This window comes from Ovis aries, chromosome 2, assembly GCF_016772045.2.
Source record: "Ovis aries strain OAR_USU_Benz2616 breed Rambouillet chromosome 2, ARS-UI_Ramb_v3.0, whole genome shotgun sequence".
Lineage (NCBI taxonomy): Eukaryota > Metazoa > Chordata > Mammalia > Artiodactyla > Bovidae > Ovis > Ovis aries.
The window spans coordinates 150306584-150326653 of record NC_056055.1 but is presented as its reverse complement, the minus strand read 5'-3'; the positions used below and the strand labels follow the sequence as shown (position 1 = coordinate 150326653).

At 35.3% G+C, this 20070-nt stretch overlaps 1 protein-coding gene across 32 annotated transcripts in view; it reads right to left on the bottom strand.

Moving 5' to 3' along the window:
* The window catches only part of BAZ2B (bromodomain adjacent to zinc finger domain 2B), a 325416-nt gene that overhangs the window by 96457 nt on the left and 208889 nt on the right, over positions 1 to 20070 (bottom strand). For 10 of the 32 annotated variants that reach the window (XM_042244893.1, XM_042244899.1, XM_042244894.1 and 7 more), the window contains 7 exons: positions 12517 to 12717; positions 11804 to 12199; positions 5826 to 6429; positions 3954 to 4247; positions 2693 to 2753; positions 1809 to 1917; positions 1459 to 1560 (listed from right to left, as the gene is read on the bottom strand). In XM_042244893.1, coding sequence (XP_042100827.1) covers positions 1459 to 1560; positions 1809 to 1917; positions 2693 to 2753; positions 3954 to 4247; positions 5826 to 6429; positions 11804 to 12199; positions 12517 to 12717 — 1767 coding nt within the window. The remainder of the gene's footprint in view (positions 1 to 1458; positions 1561 to 1808; positions 1918 to 2692; positions 2754 to 3953; positions 4248 to 5825; positions 6430 to 11803; positions 12200 to 12516; positions 12718 to 20070) is intronic. The other 22 variants (XM_042244904.1, XM_060409839.1, XM_060409847.1 and 19 more) reach the window with 3 other exon arrangements.

Genomic DNA, 20070 nt, shown 5'->3' with positions numbered 1-20070 from the left:
TATAAAATAACGCTGTAGTTCACTAAAATTCTAAGAATCTGGTAAGTTACACAGATTTTTAAGTTGAAAAAAGAAAAATCCTAGAATGTATTTCCATAAACAAGTTAAATCTCAGATGAATTTGTTTTGGCATTTTAGATTTACTAGTAAAGAAACAAGTGGATGTGGACATAACTTGTTTCATAAAAACTCATGGATGACAATGGAAAATAGGTTACAGAATGAATGTAAAAGATCACTTGTCAGAAATCTTGAGTTCAGCTAGGTTTCTACCTGGATGAGATTGTGTAATCTTGGGAAACTCCCTTAATCTTTGAGCTCTCAAAATGAATGACTCTCTTGAAGAATTAGGAAGTAATTTTTTACTTCTATAACTATAAAATTAAAGGGTAAGATAGTATGGAAAAACTTGCCCATTCACAATAGAAAATATTAATCACTAGAAGAGTATCTTTCTGGGCATTATAATGGGAAAAAAGAAAAGTTCAATCAAGAAGGAAAATACCAACTTCAGTTGGCTGAGCATTTTAACCCTTTAAAACATTTTCATCTGTATGATTTCATTTTAACCTCATCATCATCCTATGAGGCAGAAGGATAATTATGATTGTCTCTATTCTGCAGGTAAAGAAACTGAAGTAAAAGAGGGCATGTTGTTTGAAATCATAAAACTATTTCATGGATTAACAAGAATCTAGATCTCCTCACTTCATAATTAGGACTTCTTTCAATGGAGCTAATAAAGGAAATAATAAGCACATGTAGCTGAATCTGAGTATGGAATAAAGACAAACCATTAAAGGAAACATAGGAAATGAGGTTTTATTGGTAAGTTCTTTGTGGTGATTGGTGAGGTTATGTACTTAATCCTTAAACTCAAAGACAGCTGTGGTGATATTTTCATAAATGTGTGTAATTATTTAAAAATTCAATTTCTACAAAAAGGAGAAATTTCATTCATCTACTATTATGGAATTCCCCCTAACTCCATCAAAAAATTATCACACTGGTGACAGTGGATCATGTAGTATGGCATAATAAAATGGATAAGATCCTCCCCAAAACTAAGGCATATCTATCCTCTCTTAGACTGACTCATAACAATTGTTTTTCCTATTCTAATTTTTTTTTAATGTTTACCTTTCAGGGAACTAATGTTTTCCTATATTTCTCATGAACATGCAGATACTTTTATACCTGTATAAACTATCAAAATTAATGACAGAATTAACAAACAGGGAAAAGTTTACTTAAATTTGAAAAATAAAAAATGTCAAAGCTCCTTGTTACTGAAACACAGTATATTGAGGCCTTGTGAGTGTCTACCACAAAGTTATATGTATAGCTATAAGAATTAACTAACAAAAGGCAATGCTCCAGAGTGTAGTGAAATTTACTTCATTTAGGTTATGTTACTACTTTTTGGTTCAAAGACTGTACTTTTTAAAAAGTGGATACCTGCGGTCCATCTCTGGCTTCATAGAAGTCACCCACTCTTATTTTTGCACTGAAGCTGAAATTGTCCCTTGAGATATCCATTATTCCATTTCTGCTGAGATACTGAAAAAATCACATATTTTTCCACTTCAGGTTTTAATAATTACAACCCAGCTTTTATGTATAGCTATCTTCAGGACACTATGGTTTTGTATAATCTAATAAAGGGCTATGGATTAAATTCAACACATTCATTAGTCTCACACGAGAGAATATTTTGTGTTAAAGAACTTTGAGAAAAGCATAATTTTTTTTCCCACAAGCAAGCTTAATAGGCACCAAATGTGTGTTATTTGGTGAAAAGTATGTACCTTTATTACTTCAGGGTACTGCCTAAGTTTCTTTCCACATGGAGCATAATATGCTACTTCTCCTTGAAGGCGCCCTCCAAAGTTTCTTATTCTTGTCTCTCTCTGCCAGCTACACATAACAGAAATGAGGGTTATAACATACTAAGTTTTAAGAAAACTTTTAAAAATAAAAATTAAAACAATTTAAGAACACATGCTCTTTAGACAACACAAAAAATACAAAGAAAAATATAGCCAGTCATTCAATTCAGGTACATTGAAATAATTTGAGATTTTTTACTAAGTAATTTAACTAAAGTTAATCAAACTCAATTTACAAATATTAAACAAATATCAAAATTTTAAGAAATCACACTGGCATGACTTTGGGTATTTGGGCATGTTCAGTAATGTGTCAAGGTGTATTGAATTTATATTTGAAAAGCTTTAAATGAGAAGAATAAGGCAAACTTGGCTCTCTGCTCTTTGGGGATCGCGAACTTGCAGTGTGAAAATTCTCAGTTCCTATTCAACCATTTTAGCCAAATTCTGCTCAGGTCTTTCAGTTTCACCCACAGTAGCTTTCACCATCCTTTAAATCTATCTTCACAACAACTTCTGACACTCTTAACTGTGTCCCTGCTCTCTGCCAGATGATTTGCTCTTGCAGCTTTTTCAATCATATTCCCACCTGGCTGCATATGATCCCATCTCAGCTCTGCCATACCTAAACCCAGCAGATAGGCTTAATTTTAGTTTTCTGATATATCAACATCAGATATATCAGCTTTGCTCTTCTGCTTTAATAAATACTGTGCAGTATATTCACTTCTGTTAACAACAGTAGAGAATGAGAAATCAAAACATGCATAAATATGTGGGGCAAAAGCATAGAGATTGCATACCCATATTCCAAAGGAATATGCAGTTCACGTTCATCTGTTACTCTTCTCCTTTTGGAAGTGCCTTCAAGAAAATTCAACCAGTTAACATAAAAGATTAGTTTATATACATGAAAAATTTTTGATAGTTTTGAAACTTTTCTTTGAATAATGTGTCAATGACTTGAATTATTTAGTGTTTTTCTGCAGTTTGTACATTATTTTTAGATTATTTTCAACAAAACACATTGCATAAAGTAGAGGGTTTTTTTTCCCCTTTTGGTCTGCATGACATAATAGCTAGTATTTATTTCTCTCTAATGAAAAGACGATGAAAGTAAAAAGGTAAAGCTTTCCTCTCATCTTGTTATTAAGGAAATGGCTAAAGAAGTAGGAGGAAAATAGCAGACAGAGGTTTTGAGAAACTATGTACAGTTTTTTTCTTTGAAAATATGAGTTTTAAGATGTTTAAAAATTTCAACAGTTGGATCATACATTTAAAAATAATATAACTTCTATAGCCATATAAATGGCTACAGTCATTGTGTACAATGGCTATAGTCAAAAGCACTTTAATTAAACTACAAAGAATAGGATTATAATTATATGGAAAATTTTTCATGACAAAGATCAAGCTTCACCAATACAAATGGATACATCTTAAATAAGTTGGATATCATATTGGTTCATGGCAAACGAAAACAAAACTAGAAATTTTCAAGAAAAGAGTGACATGTGTAAAACAATATATTATTTTACAATACACACCTTTTTTTTTATTCAATTGAGAATAGAAATTTGAGAGTAATAATGCAAAACCTTTTAAAGAAGACCTCTAATAGTTTATAAAAGATCAAATAGGAAAAAAGATATGGCATGTTAATAAAATACTACTACTACTCACTAATACAAATGACATTGGTTATGTGTTGGGCAGACATGCAATTGTATCTTAAGAAAAAAAGTGAGCTCATTTTTGTAAATTACCAAAAAAAAAAAAAAAAGTCCAACTGTCAGTCAAATTCTAAATTCTAGAAGTATAAATTGAACATAAAAACAGGAAAGTATTTAAACTCAAGAGCTGCCATCAATCAGGTTCTTAAATTGGAAGCACAGAGAATAAAAATGGTAGTGAGTCATATCCTTTGAAAATACACGCTGACCTTCCTTAGCCTAAAATCTAGCCCTTGATTCCAATGAGATCATCCCCAGAACACTGTATAAATAAGAATTCTTGTTATGGTTTGATTTCTACTTCACAATAATAAAAATAAAGTGTAGGTACCAGAGTGTGGACTTGAAGTAAGTGTGGAAGAAGGTGTGCCAAGAAAAGCAGGTGACTGGGATTCAGAACATAAGGCAGCAGGAGCAGAGCCTGGGGCTTTTGCTATGTGGAGGTTACGAGGTGTTGAGTGAGCTGTGAGACTGATGGAAGGGCTTTTGACAGAGGAAGCTGTTTTATTCAGTTTCATTGAAGTTTTCTCTCCTTCAGTATCACTATCTGATTCATCTTGGTCTTTATCATCATCATCATCTTCTTCTGATCCTTCTGTATCTGATTCTGAATTACTATCTGATTCTGGGAAGTAAAAGAAGCATTTGTATATTATAACTAGATAATCACCAACAGTTTGCAGTTTGTATCTAAATGGAATAGTTCAGGAATCAGCATTTGTGACTGAGAACTCAAATGAGCAACTTTCCTGAAGAGTAAATGTAAAAATTACTATCTTAAAAGCTATTTGAGCACAAGGTATGTAAGCCATAAATGCTTAAAATGCTTCGTTAAAGTAACTGTTTTACTCAAATCATAAAACCTGAATCACAAAATTGTTCTTCTCACGACACTATTCACATGATGAGTTTTCAAAATTATTTTCAATTTAATAAAGAAACTAAAGTATAGAGGAAACAGAATTTTATTATTTAAATCAATAGATTTCAATAATCTGAGAAGTACACAAGGTTCAGTATGAGGAAGAGAACTCTGGAACTATCATCATTAGTTCTTCTGGGTTTTGAGGCAAAAGAAAACAATTTTGGTGGAGAGATACTTGGCTTTGGGGCTGCAGTTAATTCTACTCATCAAGCTTCTCAGGCGTCACAAAAGATAGTATTATAGAAAAAACCGTGGGGAATAATTTAATGATTTAATAATTTAAGTTTGTGCCAGCAATGTAGTCCTATAAATTTGCGTCTATTCCTATAGATATGTAAAACCTAATCACACAAATGATACTAGGCCTGTATTTTAATGGTTCCCAGAACAACAGCTTCTATGGAATTGTCTTTTTTGTGTAGAACTAGCTACCCATATCAAAGTTCATTATTAAAGTTACCTTTGAAAGCTATTAATACTATGTATCATGCAAAGTTGTATTTATGGGAACCCTAGGAAAATATATTATTAGGAAAAGTTGTTCTTACCCTGAGCAAGTAGGTTGTTTTTACCTTATAGTCATTTTTAAAATTATATAATTGATTATATTTTCCTACTTATATTGGTAGATAGAAAATTTTAAATTGGATTTGTGGCTGACCAGGAACAAATTCAAAAACTTTTATAATATGTATCTCATCTTTGTATTTAAATTTTAAACTATCTTATATTTTATATTTTCAATCTTCTGTGGAACAAGAAAGAGAGTTAAAGGGAAATAAAACAAGAAATTAAAAAGAAAATAAATAAAATCAGGGTACTCTATATGTTATTAAATAAATTCTGTGTTGCTAAGAATTATTCAGAGAGATTTAGGCTTTGGGGTATTTTCTGAATGACTGAGTAAAATTTTGCCTTTCTTCAAAATATCCAGTGACACAATTTAACAAGTAGCAGAAGAGATGAAAAAGAAAGGACAAATGAGTGGTCATGAATTAAATGAAAATTAAGCAAGTTCCTCATGTTCTTAATTCATGAATTATTTACTATCATTTTAAAGTTATTTGTTTAGTATTAAATGAACAAGCTGGGAACTTAATTTAGGACTGTCAATCTCAATTATTCCTTTTCTTTACCACTCACTATAGAAAGGCACAGAGCTGCATCAAACAGTGAACGACAGCGATTTCAAGTCTGTGGATCTGAAGAACCTCTTTAAAATGTTTTGGTTCACATGGCATTTAGAGAAACACTTTAAACTTAAGAATAGAAAACAACCTGATTGGCTGTCATCAGAGTCATCATCTTCATCATCTTCCTCATCTTCGTCCTCATCTTCCTCTTCATCCTCATTTGAATCTTCAGAATCTTTGCTACTAAGAATGTCTGAATCTGTTCCTCTAAACTGTTCCACTAGAGACTTTGCAGGATGAGAGCGAGGCTGTGTTTTCACTGTGTTTACATTGTTGCTAACTGCTTTTTCCTTCCCTTGACTATGCAGTATGGGAGAGGGAGAGGGTATGACAGTTGTCTGATTGCCAGGGGTTCTTCTTCCACTTGTACTCAGATTTATAGGTGAGGGAAAAGGGGTGCTACTTGCAGTAGCAATGTTTTCATTAATCTTACTCTGCATTTTAGTTTTGGTAGTAAGTGCCAGAGGAGCTTCTTGAATGACACTTTGAATAACTCCATTTGGTTGGTGATTACCTAAAAGTGCATTTGTCAAGAATGGATTAGGGTTGTTGTTTTCTAATGTTTGTTTTGGATGTGCTGGTGAACTAGAGGTTGGTTTTGGATTTGACAAAGCTGCAATAACCTTCTTCAGGCTCTTAGATGACTCCTGTTTCTTTAACTGAGCTGGGAATGTCTGTTTATATTGTTCCTGTTGAAACATAAAGTAGAATACAAAATAATAATGTATCATAAGAATAAAGACTACTTTTATTTGCTTTCTGTATCTGACAACAGCTAATCATATACAAATTTAAATCATGATATTTAAGTGCTACAAATGTAGTAGAAGTGATGACTAGCTGATTGCTGAACCTTGGCTAGACATATTTAAAAATTTAGTATGTCTTTCCTCTTCAAAATATGTGTTTCCTTACTGCTCTCCCCTCTTATTACTGCAGTTCCCATTTTTCTCAATGACCCAAACTTGAAACCTTAAAAAATCTTTACTTTCATTTTTTTCAAGTCAGCCACATTAATACTATGTGTTTTGAATTCTTTCATTAAAATACTGCTCAAATTTAAGACATACTATCACTTCTTCCTACCCAACTCCCAATATATGCATATGCCAAGGGCAATTTTCTCATGAAATAAGCTACATTTTATATTAGCTCTTTAGTCAAAACCTTCAGTGCCTCTTCCTCCACTGCCAACTTTATAAACCTTAAACACTTATATCTGATATTCAAATTACTTTTCAAGTAGACACTAACAAACCTCTGTAGTTCAACTGGAGTTTTGGCCATGCCCGCTGCATGTCATACAGTACTTTTACCGCCTCTACAGTTTGTTATAACCGTTTTCTTTGCCTAAAATATCTTCCTCTAGTACATTTCAAGCTGATGAAATCCTGTTCATTATTCAAAATCTGACTCAAGATGCTTCCTATATTTGTCCCAGCCTAAAGCACTCATCTCTCCTATCCTTGAGCTCTTTTATGTCCCCACTTATAGCCTATCCTGTAGTTTTCTATAGTAACCATGATTTGAAGTTAGTAGAAAGGCTGGCTTAATGTTCTGTGGAATCTATTTTGTAGTGTCTTTACCACATTAGCATTGGAAAGAACGTAGAAAACAGTTTAGAAAAAACTACACTTTTTCAGGAAAAATTCATTTGTAAACCATTAAATCATAAATTTACATCTGTAAATAGCAACAAAAATTTGATTATCAGGATCTTCATGAAAAGAATAACATCATATGAATTTCATTAAACTTGCATAATTATAACTAAAATATAAAAAAGAAAACTGAAGTAGAATGATTAAAATATCCAAAGTTGACAGAAATAGAAGTTAAATTTTGAAAGGTAAAATTCTGCAATGAAAACGGCTGTCTTGAAATTAAAATCAACAGTATTGTCAGCACTGGACCTGGACTCTTAATACGCCAGTCAGCAAAGATTTGTGGTGGGTTATTTCTTAAATATAAATGGAGATGGAATGCCACACAGAATGACTTATTAAATATTTTAAAGTACCAGTACTAATAAGCAGTAAGCAATTCCCATAGAAACTTTTTTATCTTATTTAACTTATCTTAATGGTATTTGTTTAGAAAATTAAGTTGACTTTTTGTAAACAAACACTGAAATATAGTATTTGTACATAAGGCAATGCTTCACAAAGAGAAAGGGTTTGATTGGTATTTATTCAGTGAATAAAATATGGAATATTATACTACATAATTGTTTATCTTTTTAAAAAGAATTTTATAGCAAACTTTTACATAAAATATTTTAATATACTTAATTTTACTTAATATTTATATGAAACATAAATATTGCATAGTATATGAGTGTGTATATATATATATAATGTATTCAATACTTCATAGTTTACATACATACTGATTTAAATTTTCAGCAGAAAAATTTAGTGTATTTTCATTCCTTGGAATAAAATTTTGTCACAGTCATTTTGTATTCAATAGACAGTATTTTTAATAGGCAGATAATATTCCTTCCAAATATATAGGATCAAGAGTCATAAAATCAAAACCTTTCCCTTTACTTTTATGTTTCATATTTTAATTTTCTGAAGTTGCTTCTCATTCTATAACTCTGAAGAATTACTTCTCAAATATTGACATCTGAAAGTGTTCTAAAATAACCCAAAATGACTGTATTTTATCCCAAGACTAGCTTCAGTTACGCTTTTACAGCAAATGTGCTATCCTTTTTGATATTAGGGGTGTGACATTAAGTAAGAGGGGAGAAAAATGAGACCTGTATGGTAGCAAAAGTCTTGCTACTTCAATATACCCTTGAGCGACCGGAGTATGAGAAAAGAGAGGTGCAAAGCTTTGTCCTACCTCGAAGCTCTTGCTCCCCTAGTCTTTACCTGACTCTCTGGAGACCATAAAAAATCTTCTAGGCAAAACTCCTGGTCTTTATTACAATTAATGTATACTGACTTAAATTAAATGTCTATAGTATAAAGTTTGAAAGGATCCAATAATTAAATAACACTGAAGAAAATCATCAACTAGTGCAGAAAGCAGATACATAGACGGAAGAGTGAAATAATGGAAACTGTCATAAGAAACCAAACAAAATTCTAAATATATTAGACTGTCACATAAAGAATGAAAGCTGATGTAAGAGAAGTATTTATAAAAATACCCTTTAACTCAATGCCTGCCTGCTGCCTGCTAAGTCGCTTCAGTCATGTCCGACTCTTTGTGACCCTATGGACTATAGCTTGCCAGACTCCTCTGTCCATGGAATTCTATAGGCAAGATTACTGGAGCGGCTTGCCATGCCCTTCTCCAGGGGATCTTCCAGACCCAGAGATTGAACCCGTGTTTCTTATGTCTCCTGGATTGCCAGGCAGGTTCTTTACCACTAGTGCCACCTGGTAAGCCCTTAACTCAATTCTAGATACCAATAAATAGATAAAGTCATTCACAGTTGAATCTAGTGTGAATGTGTAGTCACATAAAATATTTCCCACTAACTACCATATTATTTCAGAAACACCAAGTTATTTCACCTTTATCATGGGCTTTGAAATCAGAATGATCTTGGTTTAAAAAATCTGTCTTCTCGTAACTTGTTATATGATGTTGAAAAGTGACTTAACCTCTCTGAGCCTTAGTTTCTTTACCTCACAAAATTTTGTAAGGATTAGATAAGATCACATGGGTAGAAAGCCTAGCTTGGCTATATTTATAAAGCAAATGTTTAATAAATGACTTTATAATAGATGTCACATAAAAATCTTTAAATAGGAATTTAAGAAACTCTTAAAAATTAAGAAAACTTTCAAAATGCAAGTATTGATGTGGCTCTGTAAATTTATTTATCTTTAAGTGGAATATACATTCATGAAAAAATTAAAGTAACCAGTGCAACGTAATTTTTAACTTGCTTAGCTTTTCAAAGAGAGTCAATAATATGATGCCAATAACTCCTAACAATTGACTGGTCCATTACAAGTTGTCCTATGTGTGGTATTATGATATCACTCGTCATTCCATTCAGATTAGTGGTTCTCAAATTTGGTTGCACATCTGAATCACGTGGGATGCTTTTTAGACATGCAATATCTTAATCTCAACACAAAAGATTCTGATTTTAAATTGTTCTGAAATGGTTAGTTCTTTTTAAAAGTTTTCCAGGTGATTTTAATGGACACTTAGGCTTTAGAACTACTCATTTAGATTCTCAAAAGAGTTCTGATTTCCTCACTTTTCTTTGACCTTGTTCTTAAATTCTTCCCTGATAGCTTAGTTGGGTAAAGAATCCGCCTGCAATGCAGGAGACCCTGGTTTGATTCCTGGGTTGGGAAGATCCGCTGGAGAAGAGATACGTTACCGACTCCAGTATTCCTGGGGTTCCCTTGTGGCTCAGCTGATAAACCTACTCCAGTATTCTGGCCTGGAGAATTCTATGGACTGTATAGTCCATGGGGTCGCAAAGAGTCAGACAGGACTGAGCGACTTTCACGTCAAATTCTTCACTGTAAAAAACATACGGATACCATGGGGGGAGGGCAGGTGGGATGAACTGGGAGATTGGGATGGACACATATACATTACTATGTATAAAATAGATAACTAATGCTGCTGTTGCTGCTAAGTCGCTTCAGTCGTGTCCAACTCTGTGTGACCCCAGAGATGGCAGCCTACCAGGCTCCCCCATCCCTGGGATTCTCCAGCCAAGAACACTGGAGTGGGTTGCCATTTTCTTCTCCCATGAGTGAAAGTGAAAACGAAGTCGCTCAGTCATGTTCAACTCCCCGTGACCCCATGGACTGCAGCCAACCAGGCCCCTCCATCCATGGGATTCTCCAGGCAAGAGTACTGGAGTGGGTTGCCATTGCCTTCTCCGGATAACTAATGAGAACCTACTATATAGCACAGGGAACTTTATGAACCCTGTGGTAACCTAAATGGGAAGGAAATCCAAAAAAGAGGAGATATATGTATATGTGTAGCTGATTTACTTTGCTGTACAGCAAAAATTAACACAGCATTATAAATCAACTATATACTCCAATAAAAACTAGTTTAAAAAATAAAGAGTCAATTGTCAAGGACATTGTGATTTTTTTTTTTTTGAGAAAGAAAGGCAGCATATCATAGTGATTATGAACAAGGACTCTAGTGTTATAGAGTCTAAGTTTGAATTCCAGCTCCATCACCAACTAGCATGTGATCTTGGGTGAGTTAAGTCATACAAATCTCAATTTGATCACATGAATATGTACATGTACATGATATTATTAGCGGCATTTACAGATGTCGTTATCCAATAACTAAATACATATGCAGCACTTAAAATAATGAATGGTTGGCAAAACAGTAAGTCTTCCCAATGATTACGATGCCTAATGATGGTTTTTATAAATAAAAGTCAGGCGACTGTGTTCAAACAGAATATTTTTTCTCCAGTCTTGTGAGTTCAAGATTAAAAAACACTGGTCATTTAATTACTAGAATTCTTCTGAACATATGATTGTAGACTACACAATAATATAAAATTAACAGCAAGAAAATAAATACGAATTAAGTTTTCTGATGAGTGGTTCTGGTGTTTGTATAAGAAAATTTACTCAAAATATTTTGTGTTTTGTATAATACATTAAGAATGGTAAAGGAAAGCAATTCTTAGAAAGGATTTTTTTGCTTAAAATTGATAAATTACAGGACTACAGAGGTAAATTATTTAAGAGTTCATTTCTTTAAAAAAGAATATACTAATATTAGGAAAAAAAGAAATTGATTCTAAACAAAAGTAACTGTGAAGTGTCCAATGCAAATATATTTATCCTCTTACTGCTAAATTACTAAGCCTAGGAAAAGATGACAAGATTGCGTTTATAAAAGTATATTAAACAGGTGTGTAGGTAAATATAAAATCACAGAAATTTAGTTTTCTGGCATGAATATTCTATTCGTGGTGACTAAGAAAGTATAAATTTAAGAGTAGAATTCAGTTTAAACTTAAGCATTGTAAGAGTATATAAGAGCTCTTTGTCTAATAAAAAATTCTTCATGAATAAATTATTATTAACTCACCCGTTTGGAACGCAATTCACTGGTCAAAGAACTAGATTCTTCAGAGGTATTTTTATTCCCTGCTTTAAGTACATCAGGAGAAGGAACTATGAGTTTCATGTAAGTTTCCTTTTTGGCTTGATTTACCAAAGATAAAGGTTTCACATTGGACACCAATCCCGTAGACTGTATTACACTTGTGTGTTTGTTCACAGATTCCTCCTTTGCCTGAGAGCTTTGGAAAATAAATGGAAGCTGCTGTGACAAAACCTGAGGCTGCTTCTGCTGGGATTGGAATGATGAGTGAGTCTGGGATTCAGACAGAAGAGGTAATGGCTGGTGAATTCTTTTTTCCTGGGCTTTTTCAGTTGCTTTCTGTCCTTCTGCTTTTGGGTCTGAAACACCATGTAATAGCACCTGGAAATACAAATTAAAAGGCAACTTATTTAACATCTGTTAAAACAAAGAACATCAAGCAGTAAACCACGGAGGCGAAAAAGGGTATCTTAAAAAAGTGTTTCTAATGATTGATAAATATATAAAGCTCACTAAAAAATTCACAAAACGTCCCTTTAAAAATGTTTCTCTATCTCCTTTCTATTCTTGTGCAAAACGAAGAACTAAAGGCAATGATAAACTTTAAACTATATAGACTTTGAGAGTTAAGATAAGCCAGTTAATTCCTAAATATGAATAATGTGCAGATACCACCCAATGAAAGGATTTATACCTACCTGGTTGTTACTTTTCTGCTGTGCTTCAGTCTCTGAATCAGAATCATCATCTTCACTTTCTTCAATACTTTGATCTTCTTCTTCATCTTCCTCCAGGTCATCCGAATCACTGCTACTAATGCCTTCACTTGACGTGTCTGATGATGTGCCTGAATCACTATCACTGTTGCTAGAACTTTCCATAGCTTTCTTCCTTGGCTTCTGGATAAAGACAAGATTTTTTAACAAGATTTTTCTTTTTGGAAAAAATTCAAGTTTCAGTAAGAGGTATGCTCTTTTAATTCTTAAATGATATTTTCAATCTCAAAGTGTCATTCTAGAAAAAAGTAAAAAGCCACATGTTTTAAAGGTAATTATTCAAAAAACTGATCACATTAACTTATCTGACAGGAATCTCCAGTAAAAAAGTATAACATCTGTCATGTATAGAATATTGAAAACAGTATACAATGTAGTATGCATATGTGTAATATATAGATATACACTCTCATATGACTGCCACGCTTCAAAATATATGACAGATTAAAAAAAGCAATTTACAAAAAGATAATTCCAGTTATGATAAAGAAAACAACAGTTCCAGATATGTACACTGAGTTCTATATTTAGCTTTAATCTTTCTTTGTGTAGACAGTGAATCAGTAGCCAAACACACCTTTCTAGGTGCTTGACTACAATAAAGTCTATGATCGAGTCTCTGCCTTCAGAAAACTTACATTCCAGTGGTGGTGGTGGTGGTGATAGACTAGACAGATAATTATTTTAAAAGCAAATAATTCCATATAGTAAAACGTATTGTAGAAAAGATAAAATAGGCAGAAAAAGGCTTAAAGAATGGCTTTAGTTAAGTGTCAAGGAATTTAAGTTTTGTATATTTCCACATCAGAAAAGACAGAAAAATATGATAAAGAGAGAGATTAATTTCTGGAACATATAAGACTCTACAGGACAAAGAAAATTCAAAGCTGAAAAGGGACCTGAGGTCATATAAAAGGAAAGTTTTCTTTTTAAAGGACAGATAATGGTAGTGGATAAAACGAGGAAAAATAATGATATAAACTATAACTGAATAACTATACAATAGTGAAAATGTTAAAATTCTGCCAATAGGAAGACTAAAAGGGAGAAATGTCAAAACAACAAAGCAACAAGACTGACTACAAAGTTACTTCAGAACATTTCTATAGTGTTTGCTGGTAGATAAAATACAGAAAAGTCAGCAATGAATTACAAAAGCAACGAATTACACAAGTTATGGCTTTAGAAGAAATGAAGCCTTTCATAACTACGGGGTTTGGGAATAAAAGATAACAATACACCTCTACAAGAGGAGGCCAGGTTTTGAAGCCATAGTTTCAGATGGCAAACATATATTTTCCTTTGTCTTCTGAAATTTTATTTAAATCATATAAATACATGTGTGAAGAGAGTCACTCCTGTTATATTCTGTTTGCCATGCTACTGTGTTAATTGCACCAAAGTAGCACAGGAGAAGGCAATGGCACCCCACTCCAGTACTCTTGCCTGGAAAATCCCATGGGCGGAGGAGCCTGGTAGGCTGCAGTCCATGGGGTCGTGAAGAGTCGGACACGACTGAGCGACTTCACTTTCACTTTTCACTTTCATGCATTGGAGAAGGAAATGGCAACCCGCTCCAGTGTTCTTGCCTGGAGAATCCCAGGGATGGGGGAGCCTGGTGGGCTGCCGTCTATGGGGTCGCACAGAGTTGGACACGACTGAAGTGACGCAGCAGCAGCAGCAGCAGCAGCAGCACAGGTATACTCTTCAATAAGCTAATAGTCTCATCATTCCCTAAGCTCTTTCCCTTACAGTAAAGCAGAAAGGGATTTGAAATAAGGGAAATCACAAGATGAGAAAGACCAAAGCAGAGATTAAAGGGAAATAATACTAATAGAGTAATGTTAAGCCTACCATTTTGGGGGCAGAGAAACAGCTCCTTCTTTGCGACCAAAATCTGTTTTGAATCTCTAAGTGTGTTTGGGCTTCGTAGGTGATGCAGTGCTCAAGAATCCTTCTAACAATGCAGGAGACTTGGGTTTGATCCCTGGATTCGGAAGATCCTCTGGAGTAGGAAATTCTATGGACAGAAGAGCTTGGTAGGCTACAGTCCACAGGACTGCAAAGAGCCAGACACGACTGAGTATATAGGCACACACACGTAGCAAGACTATGAAAATCGTAAGGAACCTAAACTGAAGTAACCACTTTCAGTTTTAGAGGAAACCAAGGAAGGAAGGAAATAAGGGAGAAACTCTGATTCAGCAGAAAAAACCCAGCAACTCCCCTTTCATTATCCAAGCAATCTGTGTAGTTTCCATTTACAGTTGTTATGATAGATGGTCCTACACTCCTATAGATGGTAGGTTGAGAGGTGAGGGTTCTAAAGCTTCAGGGACATAAAATGTTCACTTGTAGAACTTTCTATAGCCAGCAGATTCCTGGACCCCAATTCTAAACAAGGCACAGGGATCTGCATTAACAAGCACTTATTATGATTCTAATGCAGGTGGTCTTTGCAGATCATACTCTGACAGCATGCAAAGAGTCTGTTTTATAACAAATTTAGTCCCTGCGTTAAAAAGAAAAAAGTAGATGTGATAAGATAAGTCCAGGTATTAGGGAAAGATAGAAAAGTGAGTTTCAATATCACCAATTTCATCTCCTTAGTCCCTATTAATGTATATGTGTGGGGGAGTGTTTTTTTTTGAATTTTTACAATTAGGTAGTATGTCTTTTTTCTGTCATTTAAACATTTTAAAAATGAGTCTTCTTAGATTCATAAAAAATAATCAAAGGAGATTTTACTAATTATACCCTTTCCCCCGTACAGCGACTTAGCACCAGCAGCAGCAGCCCCCTACCCATTCTAGGAAAGCTTTTCAGAAGTCTCTCCTTGAATTTTCATTTCCCTGGGTATTTATTTCTTTCAATAGCAAAACAAATACATATTCAAGGCCATTATGTAACCAGGCAGAGTTGTTCTAGTCTCTGGAGATACAAGGGTGTGACATACAGATAGCAACTCTGCTCTCATGGGAACAGGGAGAAGAGAATTAACAAACAATGCAAGAAAGGGTTTTTAGTGATAAATACCATGACTAAAACAAGATAATTGGATAGACAGTATGTGCTGGGGGTGGGATGAAGATGTAGATGTAATTGTCAGGTAAGATTCTTTTCAGTTGAGACCTAAATGGAGAGCCAGAGCCCATCCTAGAAAGATAAAAGAGCCTTTCAAGATGAGAAACAGCAAAGGAAAAAGCCATGAGCTGGAAACAAGTTTGACATGTTCAAAGAATGGCAAAGTTAGCCAGACTTGCTAGATCACAGAAACTTGGGAGAGAGCCATATGAAATAAGGCTTGATGGACTGGCAGGGGCAGACCACGCTGGGTCTTACAGGCCATGGCAAGGATTTTATTCTGAGTAAGATAGAAAACTATTACAAAGAGTGATAACATGATATTTTAAAGTGATAAAAAAATCACTTGCATTTTTATAAGACTGTTATGTTTGCTGTGGTAACAATAACTTGTATGGCAACAAGAGTAGAACTTAACCCTGAATTGTCTTATTTTTTTCTCAACAGGCTTTATGTTTGTATATTTTAGTCTCTGTTGACTTACTTTGTTAAATTTAAAATACCTATATTTATTCTGAATATACATGTAGGCTATGTGACGGAATTGGACTTAATGATTTCAAGTGAGCATCACTGATATAAGTAACCTCGCCTTCTAGGAGGAATTATCAAAATCAGCTCAAGAACACTTTTCAAACTTCACATGAAAAGAGCTGATGAAGTAGTTCTTTTTTTAAGTTTTTAAAACTAAAAATACAGGGTAAAAAAGTATAGAATTTTCTTTTTTAGTTTCAGTTCCCTTCATCTTCATTATACTTGAACAATTCACTAACACAGATTCATTCCAGACCATGTATTATTAATACCTAAAAGTACTCTTCTGAAATCTTAAGTTCTAGTGTCCCTCACATTGATAGTCAGTCTCTCTCTAGTGATACTTCTATGTAGATATAAATAGACATCCCTGTGCTCAGTTGCTCTTTGCAACCCTATGAGACTGTAGCCCACAAATCTTTTCTGTCCATAGAATTTTCCAGGCAAGAATACTGGAGTGGGTTGTCATTTCCTACTCCAAGATATCCCTATGGTACCCAGAATTTCTTTCCTTATATCATTAAAGAGGTACCTCCGTAAGGTTTTAATAGCTGCTCCTGGAAATATTTTCTACTTTACCTTCACTTATTTTGTTTAGGAATGTCAGTGTGCTGTGCTTAGTTGCTTAGTCATGTCCGACTCTTAGAGATCCCATGGATTGCAGCCCGCCAGGCTCCTCTGTCCATAGGGATTCTCCAGGCAAGAATACTAGAGTGGGTTGCCATGCCCTCCTCCAGGGGATCTTCCTGACTCAGGGAACGAACCCAGGTTCCCCACATTGCAGGCACATTCTTTACCGTCAGAGCCATCAGGGAAGCCCCAGGAATGTCAAAACAGATTCCTTACTAGAACGAAGGACAGAATCTCATACCCATTCCTCCAAAGTCTTGCCTTGCACATTGTGCAGGCACTAGATATATTAGATTTTACTAGATTTAGCACTTCTTCTAAGAGGTCTGTTGTTTTTGTTTAGTAGCTAAGTCATGTCTAACTCTTTGCAGCTCCATAGACTATAGCCTGTCTTGGTACAGTCTCTGTCCTATACCAAGGACTATCCTCTGGACTATCTCTGGATTATCCTCTGTCCTTGGTATTTTGTGGGCAAGAATACCAGAGTGGGCTGCCATTTCCTTCTCTAGGGGTCTTCCCAACCTAGGGATCAAACCCACATCTTTTGCAATGACAGGTGGGCTCTTTATCATTGAGCCACCAAAGAAGCCTTCTAAGAGGTAAGGCATTTTAAGGTTTAAAAGCTTGGGTATTTAACTTTCAGAAATACATATAGATATAGAAATCCCATGATATGAGGTCTAGGACATGCTTCAAAATACCATGGGAGCAAGGAGTGTGGTTTTTCCAGTAGTCATGCATAGCGTTGGACTATAAAGAAATCTGAGTGCTGAAGAATTGATGTTTTTAAACCGTGGTGTTGGAGAAGACGCTTGAAAGTCCCCTGGACTGCAAGGAGATCCAACCAGTCATATCCAACCAATCAGATCCAACTGATTTCCTGAAATTAGTCCTGAATATTCATTGGAAGGACTGATGCTGAAGCTGAAACTCCAATACTTTGGCCACCTGTTGCAAAGAACCGACTCACTGGAAAAAACTGGGAAAGATTGAAGGCAGGAGAGGAAGAGGACAACTGAGGATGAGATGGCTGGATGGCATCATTGACTCGATGGACATGAGTTTAAGCAAGCTCTGGGAGTTGGTGAAGGACAGGGAGGCTTGACATGCTGCAGTCCTTGGGGTCGCAAAGAGCTGGACATGACTGAGCGACTGAACTGAACTGAAGGAGTAGGTGTCGTTTCAGTCAGTAAGTATCTGGTGTGCAGAGAGGCTGACAGCAGTCCAGAGATAGGCCTTTGGAGCTCATACTAATGGGAATGCCCTCAAAACGTACCATAAAGGAGAAGAGCAAAGAGTAGTTGAAGAGGAACAGGTGGAAAATATGACCCCAAAATAAGTTTGTCTTGGGGCCCAAGAAGAGTCCCATTGAGTTTCTGTGATGGGTATCATCATTCTTAGTAGCTTCAGCAGATGACCTTCCCTCAGACTCTCATATGTCTTGTTATGTTCTGGAAAACAATTATCTTCTGTTGAGATGGAACTGAAAGGTCTTGAGGAAATATTTCTATAAAATATGCTCAGCAACAGGAAAGCAAACTTTGTTTAGTTGATCCTGGAAAATATATGGAACTTGATGCTGTCTTGAGAAAGGACAAATGGAAATATAATAAAATTGTTTCTCGGAATTAAAAGTCAGAGCCTGAGAGACATATTGTTTAAAGTTCAGATCAGTGCTCTCTGCAATCAGTCGCTACACATATCCTGCTCTTAATGTGGTGTGTCAGAAGCTTCTCTCTCAATCCCCTCATATTATAGCTGAGATAATAGAGAAAGTGATGTTACAGAATCACAAACTGTTTTTTAAAAATCAACTTATTTTTTATTGAAGGATAACTGCTTTACAGAATTTTGCTGTTTTCTGTCAAACCTCAACGTGAATCAGCCATAGGTATACATATATCCCCTCCAGTTTGAAACTCCCTCCCAATCCCACCCTTCTAGGTTAATACAGAGCCCCTGTTTGAGTTTCCTGAGCCATACAGAAAATTCCAGTTAGCTATCTATTTTACATATGGTAATGAAGTTTTCATGTTACTCTTCTATACATCTCACCCTCCCCTCCCCACTCCCCATGTCCATAAGTCTATTCTCTAAGTCTGTTTCTCCACTGTTGCCCTGTAAATAAATTCTTCAGTACCATTTTTCTAGATTCCATATATATGTGTTAGAATACGGTATTTATCTTTCTCTTTCTGACTCACTTCACTCTGTATAATAGGATCATAAACTTTTGACTCTCTGCCCTCAGAAATGTCAGGCCCTGAGAGTGGTTTTTATAAAATGTAGACAAAAAGGCAATGTTCTAGCTATTATCTGTCTTTCCAAAATGTTTGTAGTTGATGCTAGGGCTTGAACTCAGGATAAACCAGGACTTCTCACTCAAGAAGAAATTATAAATGGAAGCAGTCCAAATTCACTGATATGGTGGTACTTACTAGAAATTCTGGATATAATGTGTTGGTTCATGTAGCTGGAGGTCTCTCAGCTTACTTAGTAGGATGAATGATATTTGGACACAGTGGTGGACTATATTTAGTATAGCTGAAGTATCACAACTTCCCTAGGATGATGCGGAAGAGGAATAGTGTCCAGAATGCTGGAGTGAATTTACCATGTGCAATCTGCACAAATCACCCTATTCTTGTTACTGCTTCTATAGCAGACAAGTTTAGTCAGGAGGTTCAAGCAGGAGAATTTGTTGAAAAGGATGTGACTATTGCCCACGGCAGAGAAACTCACGAAGCATCACAGATAAACATTGGCACGCAGGAAATACCACCTGCTGGAGTGCCAGAAAAACTTGCTAGGGATCTACTAGTAGCGGTGACAGAAAAATTAGCTAGAAAACTAACCACTGGCATGCTAGCAAAACTCAGTAATAAGCTGCCTGCTGGGATGTCAGTGAAACTCACTAAATGGTGTGCACTACTGGATCTATTGAACACAAGTGGCAGGACATCTGCCAGCTGGTGAGGAAGCTATTCACTGGAGGCAGAGCATAAGACCAAGAGGAGAACACCTGAACCAAGAAGAAAAGCCCTTTCCTCTTCCAGTGTTTCTCCAGGACCCTCTATTTGCAAGGTCTAATATTGTCCCAACTGACAAAGGAGAATTCAGACCTGAGAAGCATTAAATTGCTAACCTGCACAGTTGGGGTTATGATGAAATAAAATTGACTATGAGATTGTAACTGCTGAAATTGAATAATGGGTACATAGGATAATT